The sequence below is a fragment of the Nyctereutes procyonoides genome, unplaced genomic scaffold (genome assembly GCF_905146905.1).
Source record: "Nyctereutes procyonoides isolate TBG_1078 unplaced genomic scaffold, NYPRO_anot_genome, whole genome shotgun sequence".
Lineage (NCBI taxonomy): Eukaryota > Metazoa > Chordata > Mammalia > Carnivora > Canidae > Nyctereutes > Nyctereutes procyonoides.
This window is the reverse complement of record NW_026575146.1, coordinates 41,925,368-41,945,480: the sequence shown is the minus strand read 5'-3', so window position 1 is coordinate 41,945,480 and position 20,113 is coordinate 41,925,368. Positions and strand designations below refer to the sequence as shown.

Sequence of the window (20,113 nt, the reverse complement as noted above, 5' to 3'; positions counted from 1 at the left end):
GAAATAATTGCTATTTAGGGGAAGACTTTGGTGCGGAGGCTTTGAAAAGCAAACACACACTAACCCTTTTGCAAGTCACCATGTCTAAAGAAAGCTCCAAACTGCTCTTTGTTCTAAGGAGTAAGAAGAGGACCTTCTCTGTGCTAAGTTCACTTATCCTCTATTTTAAGGCAACCAGGATGAGTGTACTGGGCTACAAAAGTGTGCTTGTTTAGTGAGAGAGCCCAAGGTAGCATCACCTATCTAAAGCATTTGTTCCAGAAGGGCACATATCCTTAACTTCCACAGGCAGTGCCCTGATGGAGAAGCTATTTTAAACCCCTAGGGGTGCTTCATGGCTTAGTCGGTTAAGCATCTGCCTTAAGCTCAGGTCATGATCCCAGGATCCTCGGATGAGTTCTGGGATCGAGCCCAGGGTGTCAGGCTCCTGCTCAGTGGCGAGCCCGCTTCTCCCTCTATCCTCCCCTACTTCCCTCTTATGTGCTTACACTCTCTTTCTGTCTCAAATGAATAAATAACAATCTTTTAAAAAAATAAAATACGAACACCTGGGTGGCTTTGTGGTTGAGCATCTGCCTTTGGCTCAGGTCATGATCCCAGGATCCTCGGATGAGTCCTACATCAGGCTCTCTCCACAGAGAGCCTGCTTCTCCCCCTGCCTATATCTCTGGCTCTCTTTATGTGTCTCTCATGAATAAATAAAATCTAAAAAAATATGTAAAATAAAATAAATCCCTAAATGTATTCCTAGACATTCCTAAGAAAGACTTACTGGTATTGATCCTGCCTCTGAGGAAGGAGCACGGTCAAGCTCAATTAAACATCTGGGACAACTGGAGCCAGAATGATGCATAACACATTTGTCACTAGGACTGAGGAAGGAAACTGCTTTGGGACAGCAGTTAGGGAGAGAAGTTGAGAAAAGAGGCCAGCCAGCCAAAAAGCAAGCTTGCCAGAAAGAGGAAGGAAGTGAGAAGGCAGGTTGCCCCTTGCTGGCAGAGATGCAGGGAGCCACCATAATTCATGTATTCTGAGTGTGATTTTAGCCTTGGGCTTAAAGAAAAGGAAGACAATATTTCCTTCAGTTCCCTTAAATGTGACCAATGTTTCATTGGAGGTGAGAAAAAGAAATGCTATTGCCTATTATTCCTTGAATTTCGTAACAAATTTCAAAGCAGTCAAAGCCCACACCTTCAGTCTATTGGGGGGAAAAACAACGAAAAAGCCTGAAACATGCTTTTCAGGGCAAGCCTAATAATTTATGTAGCTAAGGGTAAGGAGAGGATGTGGCACATACACCCTACTAGGAAGAATTTGAAACTGTAGGGAGAGCTAAAAGCTTGGCTAAGGGAATAGCTCTCAAGGATAAATTCTTACATCTTTAGAGAAATAAAAATTATCTATATTTGAAACATAAAGTTTATTAATAATGTTGAAAACAAACCATCCAAAAGCATCAGGACTAATAATTTAATATTAAAATGAGTTAGAAAAACAGCTCAAACATATTCCCAGATACCTAGTATAATGTTCTTAAAAAGTGGCAAAAAATTTTAAGCGCCCATGAGTCTCAGCACAACACAGAGTTCACAGTGGTAGAACAATTCATAGATGAAATAGCAAAGTTCTTCTGATAACCTCCATCAATTGGTTGTGAAACACACCTTGTACATCAAATTCCAAGCTACACTGAATAGTCCTCAGTGTCAATTTTACTTTTTGTTTTAACAACTAAAGTAAATGTTACAACATCAGAAGCAATTTTAGAAGCTTCTCTTTCTCATATAAGCTGGTTTACAGGACAGTATTACCTGTTTTTATTAATTCTTTAATTAGATCTTCCTTCATCTTGATGTTAATTGTAAGTTCTCTCATTTTTTGTTTAGCTTCAGTGAGTATGAGTTCTGAATTCCTTAATTTTTGCAAATTCAACTCTTGACTTTGCTGGAGACATTCAATCTTTACATCTTTAAAGAAAATGAAGCACAATTGAGAAATAAAACTACCTGTTCATAAAGTGCTCAACAGCAGAGGAATTAAATAAGAGAAGCCAACAGAGAAACAGTCTAGAGGTAACAGAGGACGAGACAAACAGAAAAGGAAAGAAAGGAAAAAATACATGACAATTGGGACTTTAATTTTCTAGCTCACAGTAAGTTTTGGTCATATCCTGTAGGTTCTAATACATAGTTTTTCATTGCCCTTAGATACGCGATTTGAGTGTTTCTTTAACCTGAGTTATTTAAGAAAGGTATAAAATCTCCAGGTGGGGGGATCCCTGGGTGGCGCAGCAGTTTAACGCCTGCCTTTAGCCCAGGGTGCAATCTTGGAGACCCAGGATCAAATCCCACGTCGGGCTCCCGGTACATGGAGCCTGCTTTTCCCTCTGCCTATGTCTCTGCCTCTCTCTCTCTCTCTCTCTGTGACTATCATAAATAAATAAAAATTAAAAAAAAAATCTCCAGGTGGGTAGACAGTTGAAATTTTTTCCCATTAACTTCTACTTTTATTGTAATCAGAGAATGTGATCTACACCAGACTACTCAAAGTGTAGTTCAGCACTGTTGGCTATTGGAACGTAAGTCAACTATGTCACTGTCTTAATTCAGCTTTTTTTTTTTTTTCATATCAAGACTTCCTTGGTGAAGAAGCTGGTACACTGATTTACATTCTGGCATAAGTTTCTTACCTGGTTGTAGACCAATAACAAATAGTTCAAGAATGGCTACTTGAGTAGCACCATTTATACATTTATAGCACTATCTATACTATTTATGCATTTTCAAATGTTTTATTTGTGAAATAGCCAATTTTTTGTTAATATGACACTCAAAGGCTCTCTAAAAGTTAAGATACTCTCTATTTTCATAGTGTCGGACTTATCTATCATGTAATTGGCATTCCCTATGCTCTTTCTTTTTGTGTTTTGACCACTCATAGACCAAGAGAAATGAATTAAAAATCATAGTTTTGGCAATACAAACATTTTGATGCTGTTTTTTAATGCATAAAAATTCTCATCAGTTGTATACTAGAACATTACAAGCACTCAGTTGACTAATCTGGCTCTAATGTTGCATGCATCACTACATAGGCAGGTGTGCCAGTGAAGCGGTAGACACCTAGTAAATTACTTAAAATGTATGTTAGGGTAGTCAAGAGTACAAAGCAAATATCAACTCAAGTTTGGATACAAAATCCCCATTTTTAGACACTTAGCTTACAACTCTAGCCAGAATTGATTGTTGGGAAAATTGTTTTATTGAGGAGTTGAGAATGAAAAATTAGAGATAGATCAAAGAACATAAAGAAGTCCTACCAACCAGTAAAGCACTCCCACCAAGTTTCCATCTTTGAGAATTCCTAGATGCTTCTTAAATTATTGATAAAGAAAAAGAGAAGTGTCATAAGCAGTAAGTCTAAATTATTCGAGAAAGTCTGTGTACCTTCATTCCCTTTTCGTGTTTGATCCTGAACATCATTCAATTCAACAAGAGAACAAACAGAGGCTGGCTTTTGAATCCATGAGTGACTTCTATGTCTAAGGAAAAAAAAAAAAAAAACAGATCAAAGGTAACTCGTCTGTTGTTTTCTAATCTAATTTGCCCTCAAATTAGTTTCCCCAAAATAAAAGGATATCTCCTCCAAATAAAAGGATATCTCCCTCAAGTTGAATTCAGAGGAAAATTCATCATGTTTGTTGCCACTGTGGCAGCAAAATCAAGAAATCCAAAAACATTCTCTCTGAAAATTAAAATCTACAACTACAAAAGCCCTAAATACAAAATTATTTTTCAATTTTAAGATTGATGACTTGTGTTAAAACACTGTTTTATAACACAATAGTAGAGCATTTAGCAAAAACTACTTACTCTTAAGTGGTAAAGATACATGTTAATGAAAAAAAAACCCTACATTATATACATTCATTACATCATATGTTTATTAAATCAGTCTATATTTAACATACCTAATTTCAGAGTTCTCTTGGCCTTCTGATTCTTCATAATCACTGTTATCAGAAAATTGGCAGTGGAGGACTTCATCTTGTTCTTCTATGTGACCCAGCAGCATCTGACTTCGTGTTCGAAATCCAGCCACTACTCGATCCAGAGAGTACACAGAAGGACTTGTGTAGACCTTACAAGTGATTACCCCACCCCCAAAAAAAAAAAAAGTTATTTTTTTTAAATATTTATTTTTATCCTATTACTCAAGATGTTTTTAAAGAGGTTATTAGATAGACTGAAAATAGCCAATCACTGGAAATATGCAAATGCCAAAATAAATTCCACGATACTCTTGTGCACGTGGACACATACATCTTTTGGAATCTATACAGCTCTTCCTCCTTCTAGAAAGCTCTCTATCTTCAATTATATCTTCATGAACCAAAGAGAGGCAGGAATGAAAACATTACAGCTCTTAAACATAGCATAGGCACTCCCAAACAAATGTGAAACCCATACACAGTGGGTTTCACTCTAGGAGGTGACACACTGCAGGAAACCCAAATGTACTTACTCACACTTTACATATGGTGGTTAGGGATGGCTGACTTAGTGCTCTAAGTGACATAGTTAATATGTATCATGGATAAACAGATTTTCAAGGGGCTACCCTGGGAACTTTCTATACTATAATGTGCTTCTATTGGCAAGGTGCTTTAAGCTCTCAAAAAATGACCGTGGAGGGACACCTGGGTGGTACATTCAGTTAAGCATCCAACTCTTGATTTTGGCTCAGGACATGATCTGAGGGTCAAAGGACTGAGCCCAGCATCAGGCTTGTGCTCAGTGGGGTGTCTGCGTGACTGCTTGAGACACTCTCTCTCTTTCTCCCTCTGGCCCACCCCATGCTCACTCATGTACTCTCTCTAAAATAATAAAATAATCTTTTAAAATTTTACCTATTTTTTAATAGATTTTTAAATGACCTTGGAAGATAACAAAAATTAGAAGCTGCTCATATACTTTTATTCTAGTTTTTGTTACCAAGTATTTCCTTCTTTCTATAACCAAACCTCAGAGTCTTTTCTCAAAAAGGTAAGTAGAATATTAGAGGAGACATTCAATTTATTACTAGAAATCACTATAAGCTATTAAAACTGTAACAGACAGCAGAATATGTACATCATATGGTGTCAAGATTCAAGTGATATACGTCTTGCATATAATCCCTCCCAGAAAAGCCTGCCTCATGCTAAAGATTCCTTGATATCTAATTTTTGTGGCTCCACTGTTGGCCACCTAGTAAGACCATCTGTCACGTTGGTACCATGATGGGTGCAGAATAAAGTTTTCTAGGTGGACTACCTACCCTGGGGTATGAGGGAGTAGGGAGGGGAATTATTTACAGAAGAACCAACTGAAGAAGTATTTATCTAACAAGTACAATTACCGCATGTTCACTTTGCCCCAGAACAAACAGGCATCAAGGTTTCTCTTTGTCAAAAGAATGGAAATTATTGCAGGAGCAAATAAAATTTTTTGTTCAGAGTCAAACTTTGCTCTCTAGAATTATAATCTGCTTTTGAAATTTCTTTCTATAAAGAAAATCAAATGATCCAGCTTAAAAATTAACACCAAGTAAATTCCACAACAATTGGGGCACCTGGGTGGCTTAGTGGTTGAGCATCTGCCTTTGGCTCAGGTCGTGATCATAGGGTCCTGGGATTGAGTCCTGCATTGGGCTCCTAGCAGGGAGCCTACTTCTCTCTCTGCCTATGCCTCTGCCTCTGTGTGTGTCTCATGAATAAACAAAATCTTAAAAAACAATTCCACAGAGCAGCCCAGGTGGCTCAGTGGTTTGGTGCCGCCTGCAGCCCAGGGTGTGATCCTAGAGACGTGGGATCGAGTCCCACGTCGGGCTCCCTGCACGGAGCCTGCTTCTCCCTCTGCCTGTGTCTTTGTCTCTCTCTCTCTCTCTCTCTCTCTCAAATAAATAAATAAATAAATCCACAACAATTAATGATATTTAGCAAATTAATTCCTCAACAGTTGTCCTACCCAATACAATGGCTCTTTGCTCCTTGTAGGCTCATAAAGCCGTCTATAAAGGGGCCCCTTCCCACCTAAGTACTGGGTATTGCTTCCCTGAAGTTGCTTCTCCATTCCATGGTCCCTGCTTTAGCATTTTCAACCATACCCCGGACAGTACTGATGATCACTATGTAGGTACTCAAATAAGCTGGTTAATATTATTCAGATAACTGAGGTGTATACAACTACATGCCAATATTTCATTCTAACCATTTGTTCCTAGAATTTTATTATCACAAGGCTAGAGAGAACTTTAAAGCTTACTGAGTTCAACTATTCATCCCATATCTGACTCTCATCTATAACATAACCTCTGCTGAAACATCCGCTGCAGGGGCCCTTACAAGCACTGGGGCCTCCCATATCATCTCTTGCAGTTTTCACTGACAAACATTTCTTTATATTCTCTTAGCACTTCTTCTCCCTAGTCCTACTTCTAGAGACAAAATGTTAACAATAATGACAAGGTTTCAAATATCTTAATTGCATTTGTTTATTTGAGATACAGGGAGAGCATGAGCAGGGAGAGGTAAAAGCAGACTACCCACTGAGCAGGGAGCCAGATGTTGGGCTCAGTCCCAGGACCTCAGGATCATGACCTGAGCCCAAGGCAGACGTTTAACTGACTGAGCCACGCAGGTGCCCCAAGCCTTCAAATATTTGAAAACAGATATCATGTCCCCTCTGAATCTCACTAAGTCTAGAGTTACTTCAGATGGTCACCAAGGACCTTTAGCAACTTGGTTGTTCTCTGAAAACACTTTAATTTGACTTAAAGTGCTGTACTCAGACCTGAACTTGATGTTTCAAATCATCATACAGTAAGATAATCTCTTCTCACTAGTGATGCATTTGATTTGGATTCGTCAGATATGTGGCAACTTTGCTTAGCTCATTCACCATAGACTGGTTTTCATAGATCAATTCTGTACCCAAATTGCCATCAACAGTTCCACCAAGGTCCGTGAGATATCATTTGTCATTCTGCTACTGTGAGATTGGTGTGTTCTGCTGGAATGAGGTGCTCACATAGCAAAGGAACCTGGTTCAACCCAGGCAGACACATCTCTGTGCTGTGTTCACTCTTCACCTTGAACAATGATGTATGCAAAGAATTAAAAAACAAAGCCAAACAAAAACTAATTATTTTGTGAGGGGAAAAAAAGGGGGCCTTTGTGTGAGATAAAATCTTAATGAAAACTGAAGAAGCTGTTAACATGTAGTGTGGGGGTTACTCACAGGAACTCTGTGACTCCACAAAAATGTAATTCATTAAGGAAAAAGTGAGATTTTACAAATATTTCCATTTTTGTGAATCTGGAGATTCCAGAAGATTTTTAAAATATATCCTTTAGGAATATTTTGGTTGGGGGGTGCCTGGGTGGCTCAGTGGTTGAGTGTCTGCCTTTGGCTCAAAGTGTGATCCCAGGGTCCTGGGATTGAGTCCCACATCAGGCTCCCCACAGGGAGCCTGCTTCTCCCTCTGCCTATATCTCTGTCTCTCATCATAAATGAATACATTTTTTTAAAAAAAAGAATATATTTTGGGACACCTGGGTGGCTTAGAGGTTGTGCATCCACCTTTGGCCCAGAGTGTGATCCCGGGATCCAGGATCAAGTCCTATATCAGGCTCCTTGCAGGGAGTCTGCATCTCCCTCTGCCTGTGTCTCTGCCTCTCTCTTCTCTCTGTCTCTCATGAAATTTATTTATTCATGAGAATACAGACATGTATTCTCAGAGAGAGAGACAGAGAGAAGAGAGAGGCAGAGACACAGGCAGAGGGAGAATCAGGTTCCATGCAGGGAACCCAATGTGGGACTTGATCCCAGGACTCCAGGATCATGCCCTGGGCCGAAGGCAGGTGCTAAACCACTGAGCCACCTAGAGATCCCCTCAAAAAAGAATATTTTGGTTAAGTTCTCTTAGCACACAATGGTGTGAAGTACTGAAAGTGGTATTAGTTACCTATTGCTTTTACAACCACTTTATATCATACTTCATCAAATCTAAAATGTCATCAACTTAAGACAAACCATTATCTTTATTCCATCAAGAAAGAAAAAGCTGTCAAGCCATGGCATGCCATCAATTATAAAACATACCATGCTGTCAAAGATGATAAAATGTGAAAAAAAAATGTGAGTCTTACAATCAGTGAAACACGGCAGATTTTCATCAGCACTTGTGATATTATATTATACCTAAGCATTTACTGGGACCACATCTGTAATTTTTTCTTTCAGAAGTGCCCTTGGAATGTAGAATACTGGCTTTCAAGTATATCTTATTTACCATGGTAAAGTAGAAACCTGTTATGCTTTTTTTTTAAGTTTAAATCAAGATTCGATTTTACATTTCATCAGATAAGATTTTGGTATCTACTTAGACAGAGGAGTTTTTTTCTTTTTTCCTATTAATTTGATAACTTGAAAACTTTTTCTTTTATTTACCTATATACTATTTAGTTATGAGAGGCAATTTCTTTAGGAATTCTGTATAAGTAGGTATGTTGTATAATTTCGTCTTGGTATTTAACTCTTCAGATTAAGAAATAGTTGAAAATAAATGTGCAACAATAGGAAAAAGTACACAATTGTTTGCCCCTGGGATGCCTGTGTGGCTCAGTGGTTGAGAATGCCTTTGGCTCAGGTTGTGATCCCGTGGTCCTGGGATCAAGTCCCTCATCGGGCTCCTCATGGAGAGCCTGCTTCTCTCTCTGCTTAAGTCTCTGCCTCTCTCATTGTGTCTCTCATGAATAAATAAAATCTTTAAAAACATTTGTATGCCCCTAGGATAAATATTAGTCAGCCATTAAAAATCATGATGTTATAAAAAATATTTAATGACTGTCAAATGTTTGTGATAAATTGAAAAGAGTCATTAATGAAAGTATACACATAAATATAACAAACAATACTTTTAAAATTAAGAGCTTTTTGCTCTTTCCCTCCAATGTGTATAAACAAGCATGTAAGAAATATTTCCTTGGGACACTTTGGTGGCTCAACAGTTAGCACCTGCCTTCGGCCCAGGGCGTGATCCTGGAGACCCAGGATTGAGTCCCACATCAGGCTCCCTTCGGGGAGTCTGCTTCTCCCTCTGCCTATGTCTCTGCCTCTCTCTGTGTGTCTCTCATGAATAAATAAACAAAATCTTAAAAAAAAAAAAAAAGAAATGAGGACTATCTGCACTTCAAGAAAATATGTGAGCTAATGAATTCTAAATTATCAGGGTTAGGAAATATTAGGTAGACTTCTGCCAAGGAGGCAAAAATCCAGGGAGAAAATGAAATAGCATTTGAGATGTCCTCTTTGATGTAATTCAGTTAGTTTTGGCATTCAATACAAAAACCCTCCGCTCACTCTCAGAACAACGGAACAGTAAGCGGGACTTGAACAAGGCTTGCTGCACAACGTGTCTTCCCACACAAGCCTGCCTCCTCACATATGCTGCAGTGACCAGCCCAAACAAGAGAGCTGGCCTGGATTCCTGGACACATGGTAGGGACAAGAGAATCCTCAAAACTGCTGATCCTATGACTTTTCCATCTTATTTATTTTCCCCCTCCTTTTAGTGGCCAGCAGGGCAGAAGAAAGATTTTAAAAACAAAACTAAACTAAGAATTTGCTAATTTGAAACAATAACCACGGAAATCGGAAATCGTTATTCTAGTCATGTCTGTTTTGGGTCTAATCAAACAGCTGACGGTAAGAACCCTGAGGGCCTAACCTTTTTCAAGAGCCTATAGAACTCTATGTCCTCAAAGAGTGTACGTCTATGTATCAATATCCAGTAAAAAAGAGAACTAGAAACTGAGAAAGTATAAATATGTATAACTTTTGTAATCAGGGAGGAAAAACTCAAATGTTATTTTTAAAAAATAAAGGAAACAAAATGTTTTCGTGTTACTAGCCAATAGCAAATAAATAAATATAGAAGATATATAAAGTTGAATTAAGAGCTATCAAATTAAAAAAAAGAGCTATCAAATTTGAGGGGCGTCTGGGTGGCTCAGTTGGTTAAGATTAAGAGCCTGCCTTCTCATTCAAATTGGCAAAGAAGAAGTCAAACTCTCCCTCTTCGCCAATGACATGATACTCTACATAGAAAACCCAAAAGCCTCCACCCCAGGATTGCTAGAACTCATACAGCAATTTGGCAGTGTGGCAGGATACAATGCCCAGAAGTCAGTGGCATTTCTATACACTAACAATGAGACTGAAGAAAGAGAAACTAAGGAGTCAATCCCATTTACAATTGCACCCAAAAGCATAAGATACCTAGGAATAAAACTAACTAAAGAGGTAAAGGATCTATACCCTAAAAACTATAGAACACTTCTGAAAGAAATTGAGGAAGACACAAAGAGATGGAAAAATATTCCATGCTCATGGATTGGCAGAATTAATATTGTGAAAATGTCAATGTTACCCAGGGCAATTTACACGTTTAATGCAATCCCTATCAAAATACCATGGACTTTCTTCAGAGACTTAGAACAAATTATTTTAAGATTTGTGTGGAATCAGAAAAGACCCCGAATAGCCAGGGGAGTTTTAAAAAAGAAAACCATATCTGGGGGCATCACAATGCCTGATTTCAGGTTGTACTACAAAGCTGTGGTCATCAAGACAGTGTGGTACTGGCACAAAAACAGACACATAGATCAATGGAACAGAATAGAGAACCCAGAAGTGGACCCTCAACTTTATGGTCAACTAATATTCAATAAAGGAGGAAAGACTATCCACTGGAAGAAAGACAGTCTCTTCAATAAATGGTGCTGGGAAAACTGGACATCCACATGCAGAAGAATGAAACTAGACCACTCTCTTGCACCATACACAAAGATAAACTCAAAATGGATGAAAGATCTAAATATGAGACAAGATTCCATCAAAACCCTAGAGGAGGGATCCCTGGGTGGCGCAGCGATTTAGAGCCTGCCTTTGGCCCAGGGCGCGATCCTGGAGACCCGGGATCGAATCCCACGTCGGGCTCCTGGTGCAAGGAGCCTGCTTCTCCCTCTGCCTATGTCTCTGCCTCTCTCTCTCTCTCTCTATGTGTGGCTATCATAAATAAATAAAAATTTAAAAAAAAAATCCTAGAGGAGAACACAGGCAACACCCTTTTTGAACTCGGCCATAGTAACTTCTTGCAAGATACATCCACAAAGGCAAAAGAAACAAAAGCAAAAATGAACTATTGGGACTTCATCAAGATAAGAAGTTTTTGCACAGCAAAGGATACAGTCAACAAAACTCAAAGACAACCTACAGAATGGGAGAAGATTTTTGCAAATGACGTATCAGATAAAGGGCTAGTTTCCAAGATCTATAAAGAACTTATTAAACTCAACACCGAAGAAACAAAGAATCCAATCATGAAATGGGCAAAAGACATGAAGAGAAATCTCACAGAGGAAGACATAGACATGGCCAACACCCACATGAGAAAATGCTCTGCATCACTTGCCATCAGGGAAATACAAATCAAAACCACAATGAGATACCACCTCACACCAGTGAGAATGGGGAAAATTAACAAGGCAGGAAACCACAAATGTTGGAGAGGATGCGGAGAAAAGGGAACCCTCTTACACTGTTGGTGGGAATGTGAACTGGTGCAGCCACTCTGGAAAACTGTGTGGAGGTTCCTCAAAGAGTTAAAAATAGATCTGCCCTACGACCCAGCAATTGCACTGCTGGGGATTTACCCCAAAGATGCAGATGCAATGAAACGCTGGGACACCTGCACCCCAATGTTTATAGCAGCAATGTCCACAATAGCCAAACTGTGGAAGGTGCCTTGGTGTCCATCAAAAGATGAATGGATAAAGAAAATGTGGTTTATGTATACAATGGAATATTACTCAGCCATTAGAAATGACAAATACCCACCATTTGCTTCAATGTGGATGGAGCTGGAGGGTATTATGCTGAGTGAAATAAGTCAGTCGGAGAAGGACAAACATTATATGGTCTCATTCATTTGGGGAATATAAATAATATTGAAAGGGAATAGAAGGGAAGGGAGAAAAAATGGGTAGGAAATATCAGAAAGGGAGACAGTACATGAAGACTCCTAATTCTGGGAAACGAACTAGGGGTGGTGGAAGGGGAGGAGGGCAGGGGGTGGGGGTGAATGAGTGATGGGCACTGAGAGGGGCACTTGATGGGATGAGCACTGGGTGTTATTCTGTATGTTGGCAAATTCAACACCAATAAAAAATAAATTATTAAAAAAATAATAAGAGCCTGCCTTCAGCTCAGGTCATGATCTCAGGGTACTGAGATCAAGATCAAGCCCCACACTGAGCCTCAGGTTGGGCTCCCTGCTCAGCAGGGAGTCTGCTTCTCCCTCTCCCTGCCACTCCCCCTGCTTGTGCTTTCTCTCTCTCCCTCTGTCAAATAAATAAATAAAATCTTAAAAAAAGTTATCAAATTTGAATCCTGCAAAGAATTTGCCCTTGTCCCATATGTTCCATGAAAATTTACTGTATATTCAACCATAAAGAACATGTTAATAACTCTACAAAGTAAAGCTGATATTAATAATAACAGTGATTTTAATAACAGTGATTTAAATGTTGAACCCAATCTCTCAGAATTGAAAAACACACAGGTAAGGAGAGCATCTATCTTACTCTGAGGCACCAAGCCTGGGACACCGTAGAGGTGCCCCATGGGCATAACCTAAAGACACAATGTGTCAGGCAGTTTCAGATTCACTATCTCCTGTAAATCCTCCACATCCCCCATGACGTTTCCCCCAGTCTGACTGATAAAGAATCTGGGGCCCACAAAGGTTTAGGCATACATACAAGCTTATGCACAGTGGTGGAGTTCATTTCCAAGCCTGCCTGACTCCACAGCCTATGACACCTCTCATATTTCTTATCCCTTTAACTGTAACCAGCATCAAGACCTCAAACAAATCTTTTCCCTTCATAAAATTAATAAATAGAAACCAAAATTCATGAATCTGCTTAGTCTTTTCCATCAGAAATTTCTATTACAGTAGAGATTCCTTGTTTTTCAAGAGAAATCTGTGTGCATATATATCATCCACAAACATATTTTTTTTTTTTTTAAATTTTATTTTATTTTTTATGATAGTCACACAGAGAGAGAGAAAGAGGCAGAGACACAGGCAGAGGGAGAAGCAGGCTCCATGCACCGGGAGCCCGACATGGGATTCGATCCGGGGTCTCCAGAATCACGCCCTGGGCCAAAGGCAGGCGCCAAACCGCTGCGCCACCCAGGGATCCCCACAAACATATTTATAAATAAAAATTAAAATGAAATTTCATACTGATCTTCATAGTCTTGATTATGTCAGCTTGGCAAGGCCAAATGATAGATAAATATCATTTTGAAAATAATAAAACAGGCCAAATAAATCAAAGTATATACCCTCCAATTTCCTCTCAACCTGGTGTGGTTAAAGAAAGAAAAAACTTCATGAAGGTATCAGACTAGCAGTGCCTGAGTGGCTCAGTTAGTTAGGCATCTGCTGGTGGCTCAGGTCATGATCTCAAGATCCTGGGATCAAGCCCTGCATCGGGCTCCCTGCTAGATGGGCAGCCTGCTTCTCCCTCTCCAGCACTTGTGCTCTCCTGCTCTCTCCCTCTCTCTCTAATAAATAACTCTTTAAAAAAAAAAAGGTATCAGACTCAAGCATGTCTGAAAATATGATGACAAAGGATAGCTTTTTCTCCTTGGTGAATACAAGACATCATCTTTAACTATTCCTTCCAAATACAACTATATATTCTCCTATGTATTATTATTTAAAAGAAGCATGATTAAAAAAGAATACACATAAAACTCCATGAGATCAAGCAGAAAAAAAAACCTGCTGAAACCATACAAATACACTGTGATACTATACATAATATTTTTTAAATCTCAAAATCAGAAAGAGATTGATGTTTAGACATTACCTTCCTGGAATCTGATCTGGCAGGGTTATAAATATAATGTCCCAAATGAGTATCAAACGGTACAGTATATGGCCTCTTCGCATCTGTCCTGGCATCTGGCCCATCTCCACAGGTTTCCATAGCTGAAGAGGTCATTGACAGGTTAAGTTTTGTTAGTTCTTCGCTCAGTTGATCCACAAGAAGTTGTTGTTCTATTATTTTTTCATTCTTTGTAGAAGAGAGATGAACATATTTAAAAGAGAACCTCAGTCTGTGCATAATGATTAAAAATAAATTGTACATTGCCCCAAATCACAACTATCTTAACACTACCATAAAACGTCATTTCTCCATAGAGTACTCTTTTGATGTTCACCAGCATTTGGGATTGTTTGGAATGGTAAAAACTCTGGAAGAGTAAGCAATGACAAACAGAGCCTAAAGAGTTAATACTCAAAGAAAATGCCCTGTACAACGTGATTGGTTGGTCTGCCAATGAGAAGCACTTTGTTTAGTTGGCCTTTCAGAGGGAAATCCAAACAGCAACAAGAGAGAAGAAAGTTGAAAAGTGGGGAAAGAATTACAAATGGCAGAGGTGGCAGCAAAGGAAACTGGTCATTGTATAGTGAAGTGAAAGCCTTTACTCAGTGCAAAAGAAAGCCTAAGCATAGAGAGATAACAGACCAGTAACTGATAGCCAGCCCTGGGAAAAAAAAGAACTTGGAAATAAAAGGCTGAACAGGGACGCCTGGGTGGCTCAGCGGTTTGGCGCCTGCCTTAGGCCCAGGGCGTGATCCTGGAGTCCTGAGATCACAGTCCCACGTAGGGGCTCCCTGCATGGAGCCTGCTTCTCCCTCTGCCTCTCTCTCTGCCTGTGACTCTGCCTCTCTCTATGTATCTCTCATGAATAAATAAAATCTTTTTAAAAATAAATAAATAAGCAAACAAACAAACAAATAAATAAATGGCTGAACAAATTGTGTATCAGGAGTGGGGGTAGTGGGGAGGCTTAGCTTTCTATGTATCCTCTAAAGAAACCTTTTGAAGTATATCCAGTCTGGAAAGCTCTAACATCAATCTCTGTTTTAGTAGCACAGAATTATGTAAACAAGAAGTTGTCATTCATCTTAATACTTCCATATACTACAATGTTTAAATAGGAAAAAAAAACTAAAGTTTTACAGTGCTAATGCTAAGCTATAAAAAGGCACCCTTCTTAAAAATTCATATATTCAGGGGTACCTGGGTGGATTAGTGGTTGAGCATCTGCCTTTGGCTCACTTCATGATCCTGGGGTCCTGGGATCAAGTCCCACATTGGGCTCCCCACAGGGAATCTGCTTCTCCCTCTGCCTACGTCTCTCATGAATAAATACATAAAATCTTTAAAAAATTCATGTATTCAGATAATTAAAATAAAATACATGCCAATGACATATATTGGAGTCTTCATCTGGGAAAGGGTAAAAATACCAATAATACTGGACTTTATTAAATCAAGAGTGCGTAGTATACTCTCCAGGATAACCACCAAAACCAAAAAGAGTAAATGTATAATACTTAAGCTAATGAAGTAAAAATAGAAAAATTAAAAATACACAATCCAAAAGAAGATAAGAAAGGAGGGAAAAAGAACATAGAGCAGGCAGGATAAATAAAAGGACAATTGTGGGATTATAACCAAAAGAGAAGAATAATTATGTTAAATTCATAAATGAACTAAGTAATCCAATTAAAAGATTATAATCCATCTGAGAGGATTATAAAGTCATCTAACTTGCTGCTTTCTAAGAAATACAACTAAAATAGACTCACAAAGATTGAATATAAGATGGAGAAAGAGACATCATGTAATATTAACCAAAAGAAAGCTGGTAGAGGTATGTGAATACTCAAGTAGATTTTAAGGCAAACAAAAATCATTATAAGATAATAATATAATTAATATAATATAATTATAAGAAGTAAAAAATATTAAAAAGGTGAATTCACCAAGATGATGAAACAATCATGCATTTTTATGTACTTAATAACACAGTTTCAACATGTATAATGCAAAAACTGTCAGTACTTCATGGAGAAATAGCACAAACCCAAAATCATAATAGGAGATTATAATATACCTCTAAATTGCTGATATAACAACCCCAAAATAAGTAAAAATAGAGATGTGATGGGGCACTTGAGTGGCTCTGTCGGTAAAGCATCTGACTCTTGATTCCGGCTCAGGTCATGATCTCAGGGTTGTGAGACTGAGCCCCAAGTCAGGCTCTGTGCTGATTGTGGAGCCTGCTTAAGATGCACTCTCTCCCTGGCAGCCCAGGTGGCTCAGCGGTTTAGCGCCGCCTTCAGCCCAGGGCCTGATCCTGGAGTCCCAGGATTGAGTCCCGCATCGGGCTCCCTGCATGGAGCCTGCTTCTCCCTCTGCTGCTCTCACTCTCTCTGTATGTCTCTCATTAATAAATAAATAAAATCTTAATCTTTTTTTTTCTCTCTCTCCTTCTCTCCATTGGCCCCTCCCCTCAACTTGTGCATGCACACATCACACTCTCTCCCAAATAAATAAAATCTTAAAAAACAAAACGTCCATCACCAAGAAAAAGCCCATCAAAAGAATAGAAAAATCAACTGCAATATAGTCATATAATGAAATCCTATATTCATACAAGGAAATCCTATATAGCTATAAGCCTAAATAAGCTAGTCACGTTGTGGATGAATCAGAACAAAAAAACACTCAATAAAAGCAACTATACATAAGAGAATATATATACTGAATGATGAAATATATAAAAATTCCAAAATGTAAATTGTAGTGTTCAGGGATACATAGTAAAACCATAAAGCAAAACAGGGAAAGCATTACTATGAAGTAAGGAAAGTGATTCTCTCTGAGCAGGACCAACTCAGGACTTCTGAGGAGCTGACAGTTTACTATTTCTTCTGTTTTTTTTTTTTTTAAACTTTTTATTTTTATTTATTTATGATAGTCACAGAGAGAGAGAGAGAGAGGCAGAGACACAGGCAGAGGGAGAAGCAGGCTCCATGCACCGGGAGCCCGACGTGGGACTCGATCCTGGGTCCCCAGGATCACGCCCTGGGCCAAAGGCAGGTGCTAAACCGCTGCGCCACCCAGGGATCCCTCTTCTGTTTTTTTTTTTAAGATTTATCTTTCATTTATTTAAATTCCATTAGTTAACATACAGTATAATATTAGTTTCAGGTGTACAATACAGTGATTCAACACTTACAACACCTGATGTTCATCACGAGTGCCCTCCTCAATCCCCATCACCTATTTCACCCATTCTCCCACCCATCTTCCCTCTGGTAATTGTCAGTTTGTTCTCTATAGTTAAAAGTCTGTTTCTTGGTTTGCCTCTCTTGCTTTTTCCCCTATGTTCATTTGTTCTGTTTCCTAAATCCCACCTATGAGTAAAATCCTATGGCATTTATTTGAGAGAGAGAGAGAGAGAGAGAGAGAGAGAGAGAGAAAGTGCCCATGCCAAGGGGCCTGGTGGGGGGGCGGGGAGTGAGCAGAATGGAAAGAGAAGGGCAGAGGGAGAGAGAGAATCTCTAGTCCCACAAGCCAAGATCACAACTCCAGCCAAAATCAAGAGTCAGACTCAACAGACTGAGCCACTCAGGTGTTTATTATTTCTTGACCTGGTGGTAGTGGTTACCCAGCTGCTCTCTTTGTGATAAGTCACTGAACAGTACATTTTGTTTTGTATATGTTTTATGTTTTAAAATTACTCTAGAATTGGAAGAGTTAAAAAAGAAAACAAAAATGAAATGTCAAAATCAGTATCTAACTTGTGCTGGATCAGGTTATTCCTTGGGACAGTAGCTGCTCCCTGATAGGAGGCTAAAGCCTTTAAATGAAATTAACAATTTGGGAGTGCAGGAGATGGAGGGGGGTGTTCACAGACAGGGGGTATATTATTTAGGGACATACTACATTACATGCAGGCATATTTGGTTTAATAATAGGGAGGCTAAGTTGAAAAGTTGAAAGATTTAACCAAAGTTAAAGAGTAAATCATTGATGGAATATGAAAGGATAATCTAATACATTTTAAAGTATGTGTTTACCTTCCAACTCTTAACAACATCACAATGCCTGTTACCTTGACGAACAACATAATGGAAAAACATGGAGAACAAGTAAGCATAATGTGATATGCAAATTAAGTTCCTGGTTTCTTCATATTTGTGAAGGATAAATCAAGGTAACAATAAAAATGCTTTCTCCTCATACTGATTTAGGAGAAAACCTGTAATAATACTTTCAGTTGCCTGAAACTTCAATTGAAACCTGTTTTTGGGATCCCTGGGTGGCACAGCGGTTTAGCACCTGCCTTTGGCCCAGGGCATGATCCTGGAGACCCGGGATCAAATCCCACGTCGGGCTCCCGGTTCATGGAGCCTGCTTCTCCCTCTGCCTATGTCTCTGCCTCTCTCTCTCTGTGTGGCTATCATAAAATAAATAAAAATTTTAAAAAAAAAAGGATCTGTTCCCTTATCCATCTCTCAAGAGAAAAAAAAAAAAAAAGAAACCTGTTTTTGTGGGGGCACCTAGGTGGCTCAGTTGATTAAGTGTCTGCCTTTGGCTGGAGAACCGGCTTCTCCCTCTGCCCCTTCCCCTGCTTGTGTGCACATGTGCTCTCTCTCTCTCTCAAATAAATAAATAAAATCTTAAACAAAATAAGTCAAAAAAATTCTTTAAAAAAAAACCAACATCTATGTTTGTAAATACTCCCAATTATCATTTAAAATGCTATTCTGTTCAGTTAAGTACTATTTCAACTAAATCTACAGCACTAGATACGTTAAGAAACTCTACCTGCAATCTATTCACTTTCTGTGCTTCTTTCAAAGATACCACATGGCCTTTGTTTTCCTGGACCATCATCTGCACTTGATTCTTTAGTTCCTTCACCTCCAGTTCTCTCTGATTAAATACAACTTCATCAGCAGCCAGCGCACACTGGGAGGAGGGAAAAAAAGCACAAGAGACTCACCATGGAAAATACTCAAGACAGCCCAGAAAATACCACAAAAACTGGGATTTAATGATGGTTTGATGATGTCTCATGAAATTTTTCTTATCCTATTCACTTTCAACTTTTTTCTGTTCTCTTTATAGGAAAGACAGTGTTGAGGACCTATTATTGCTATAACCTAAGAATTAATTATTAGTAAGATAGAAAGTTTTCCCTGGTTTTTATTTCCTGAATTTTAAAATTAAAAAGTTACTCAGTTTCTAGAGCACAGTCACTAAGATTTTTACAAGTTTGCTAGAGTTGCCATGAGATTTTTAATGTGGATTTTTAAAAATCAAAGAGGTCACATTTTCCAAACTGACCTATAGAATTAAGAGTGTATTTGGATTTTAAAATAAAGAATATTTGCTAATTTTATGCACTTTCATTATGCAGAGATATTTGGAAGACATCTAAAAATATAATTAGGGGATCCCTGGGTGGCGCAGCGGTTTGGCGCCTGCCTTTGGCCCAGGGCGCGATCCTGGAGACCCAGGATCGAATCCCATATCGGGCTTCCGGTGCATGGAGCCTGCTTCTCTCTCTGCCTCTCTCTCTCTCTCTCTCTCTCTGTGACTATCATAAATAAATAAATTTAAAAAAAAATAAAAATATAATTAAACAAAGTTTTCTTAATTTCTGGTGAATTATGCCTGTTTTCAAATAAACTTGGGATATGCAAATAATACTTTTATAACAATTCTTAAATAAATAAAAAGAAATTTAACATTGTCAAGAGTCTATTTTATGCTAGTGACTTGATATTTTAAACATATCTCATTGAATAGACAGGGTTTCTTTTTCATGAAGAAACCAAGAGATTAAAACCTCTCCCCAAGATGACACAGTAGATAAACCAAATTCCTAATCTTCTGCCCCAGGGCCTATGTGAATCCAAAGTTCATGCTCTTTCTACTAAGCTACAGGAAAAGACAAGAACAAGTAGGTGATTTACAAAAAACTGTTCATTTCACGTAAGATATAATTCACAAAAACAGGGTATGTGCGTGACTTCTCAGGCAGTGGTACAGGGGTGGATGAGTCCCTGAACTGAGAGCCCTGGGACCAGCCTTGATTTTGTCACAGCCTTAGGGCACTTAGGG

General features: G+C 38.8%; 1 protein-coding gene across 4 annotated transcripts in view; it reads right to left on the bottom strand.

Moving 5' to 3' along the window:
• Window positions 1–20,113, bottom strand: part of KIF27 (kinesin family member 27) — an 84,976-nt gene that overhangs the window by 41,784 nt on the left and 23,079 nt on the right. For all 4 annotated transcript variants that reach the window (XM_055312011.1, XM_055312013.1, XM_055312012.1 and 1 more), the window contains 5 exons: window positions 18,812–18,955; window positions 13,988–14,194; window positions 3,971–4,140; window positions 3,447–3,541; window positions 1,812–1,967 (listed from right to left, as the gene is read on the bottom strand). In XM_055312011.1, the coding sequence (XP_055167986.1) occupies window positions 1,812–1,967; window positions 3,447–3,541; window positions 3,971–4,140; window positions 13,988–14,194; window positions 18,812–18,955 (772 nt within the window). The remainder of the gene's footprint in view (window positions 1–1,811; window positions 1,968–3,446; window positions 3,542–3,970; window positions 4,141–13,987; window positions 14,195–18,811; window positions 18,956–20,113) is intronic.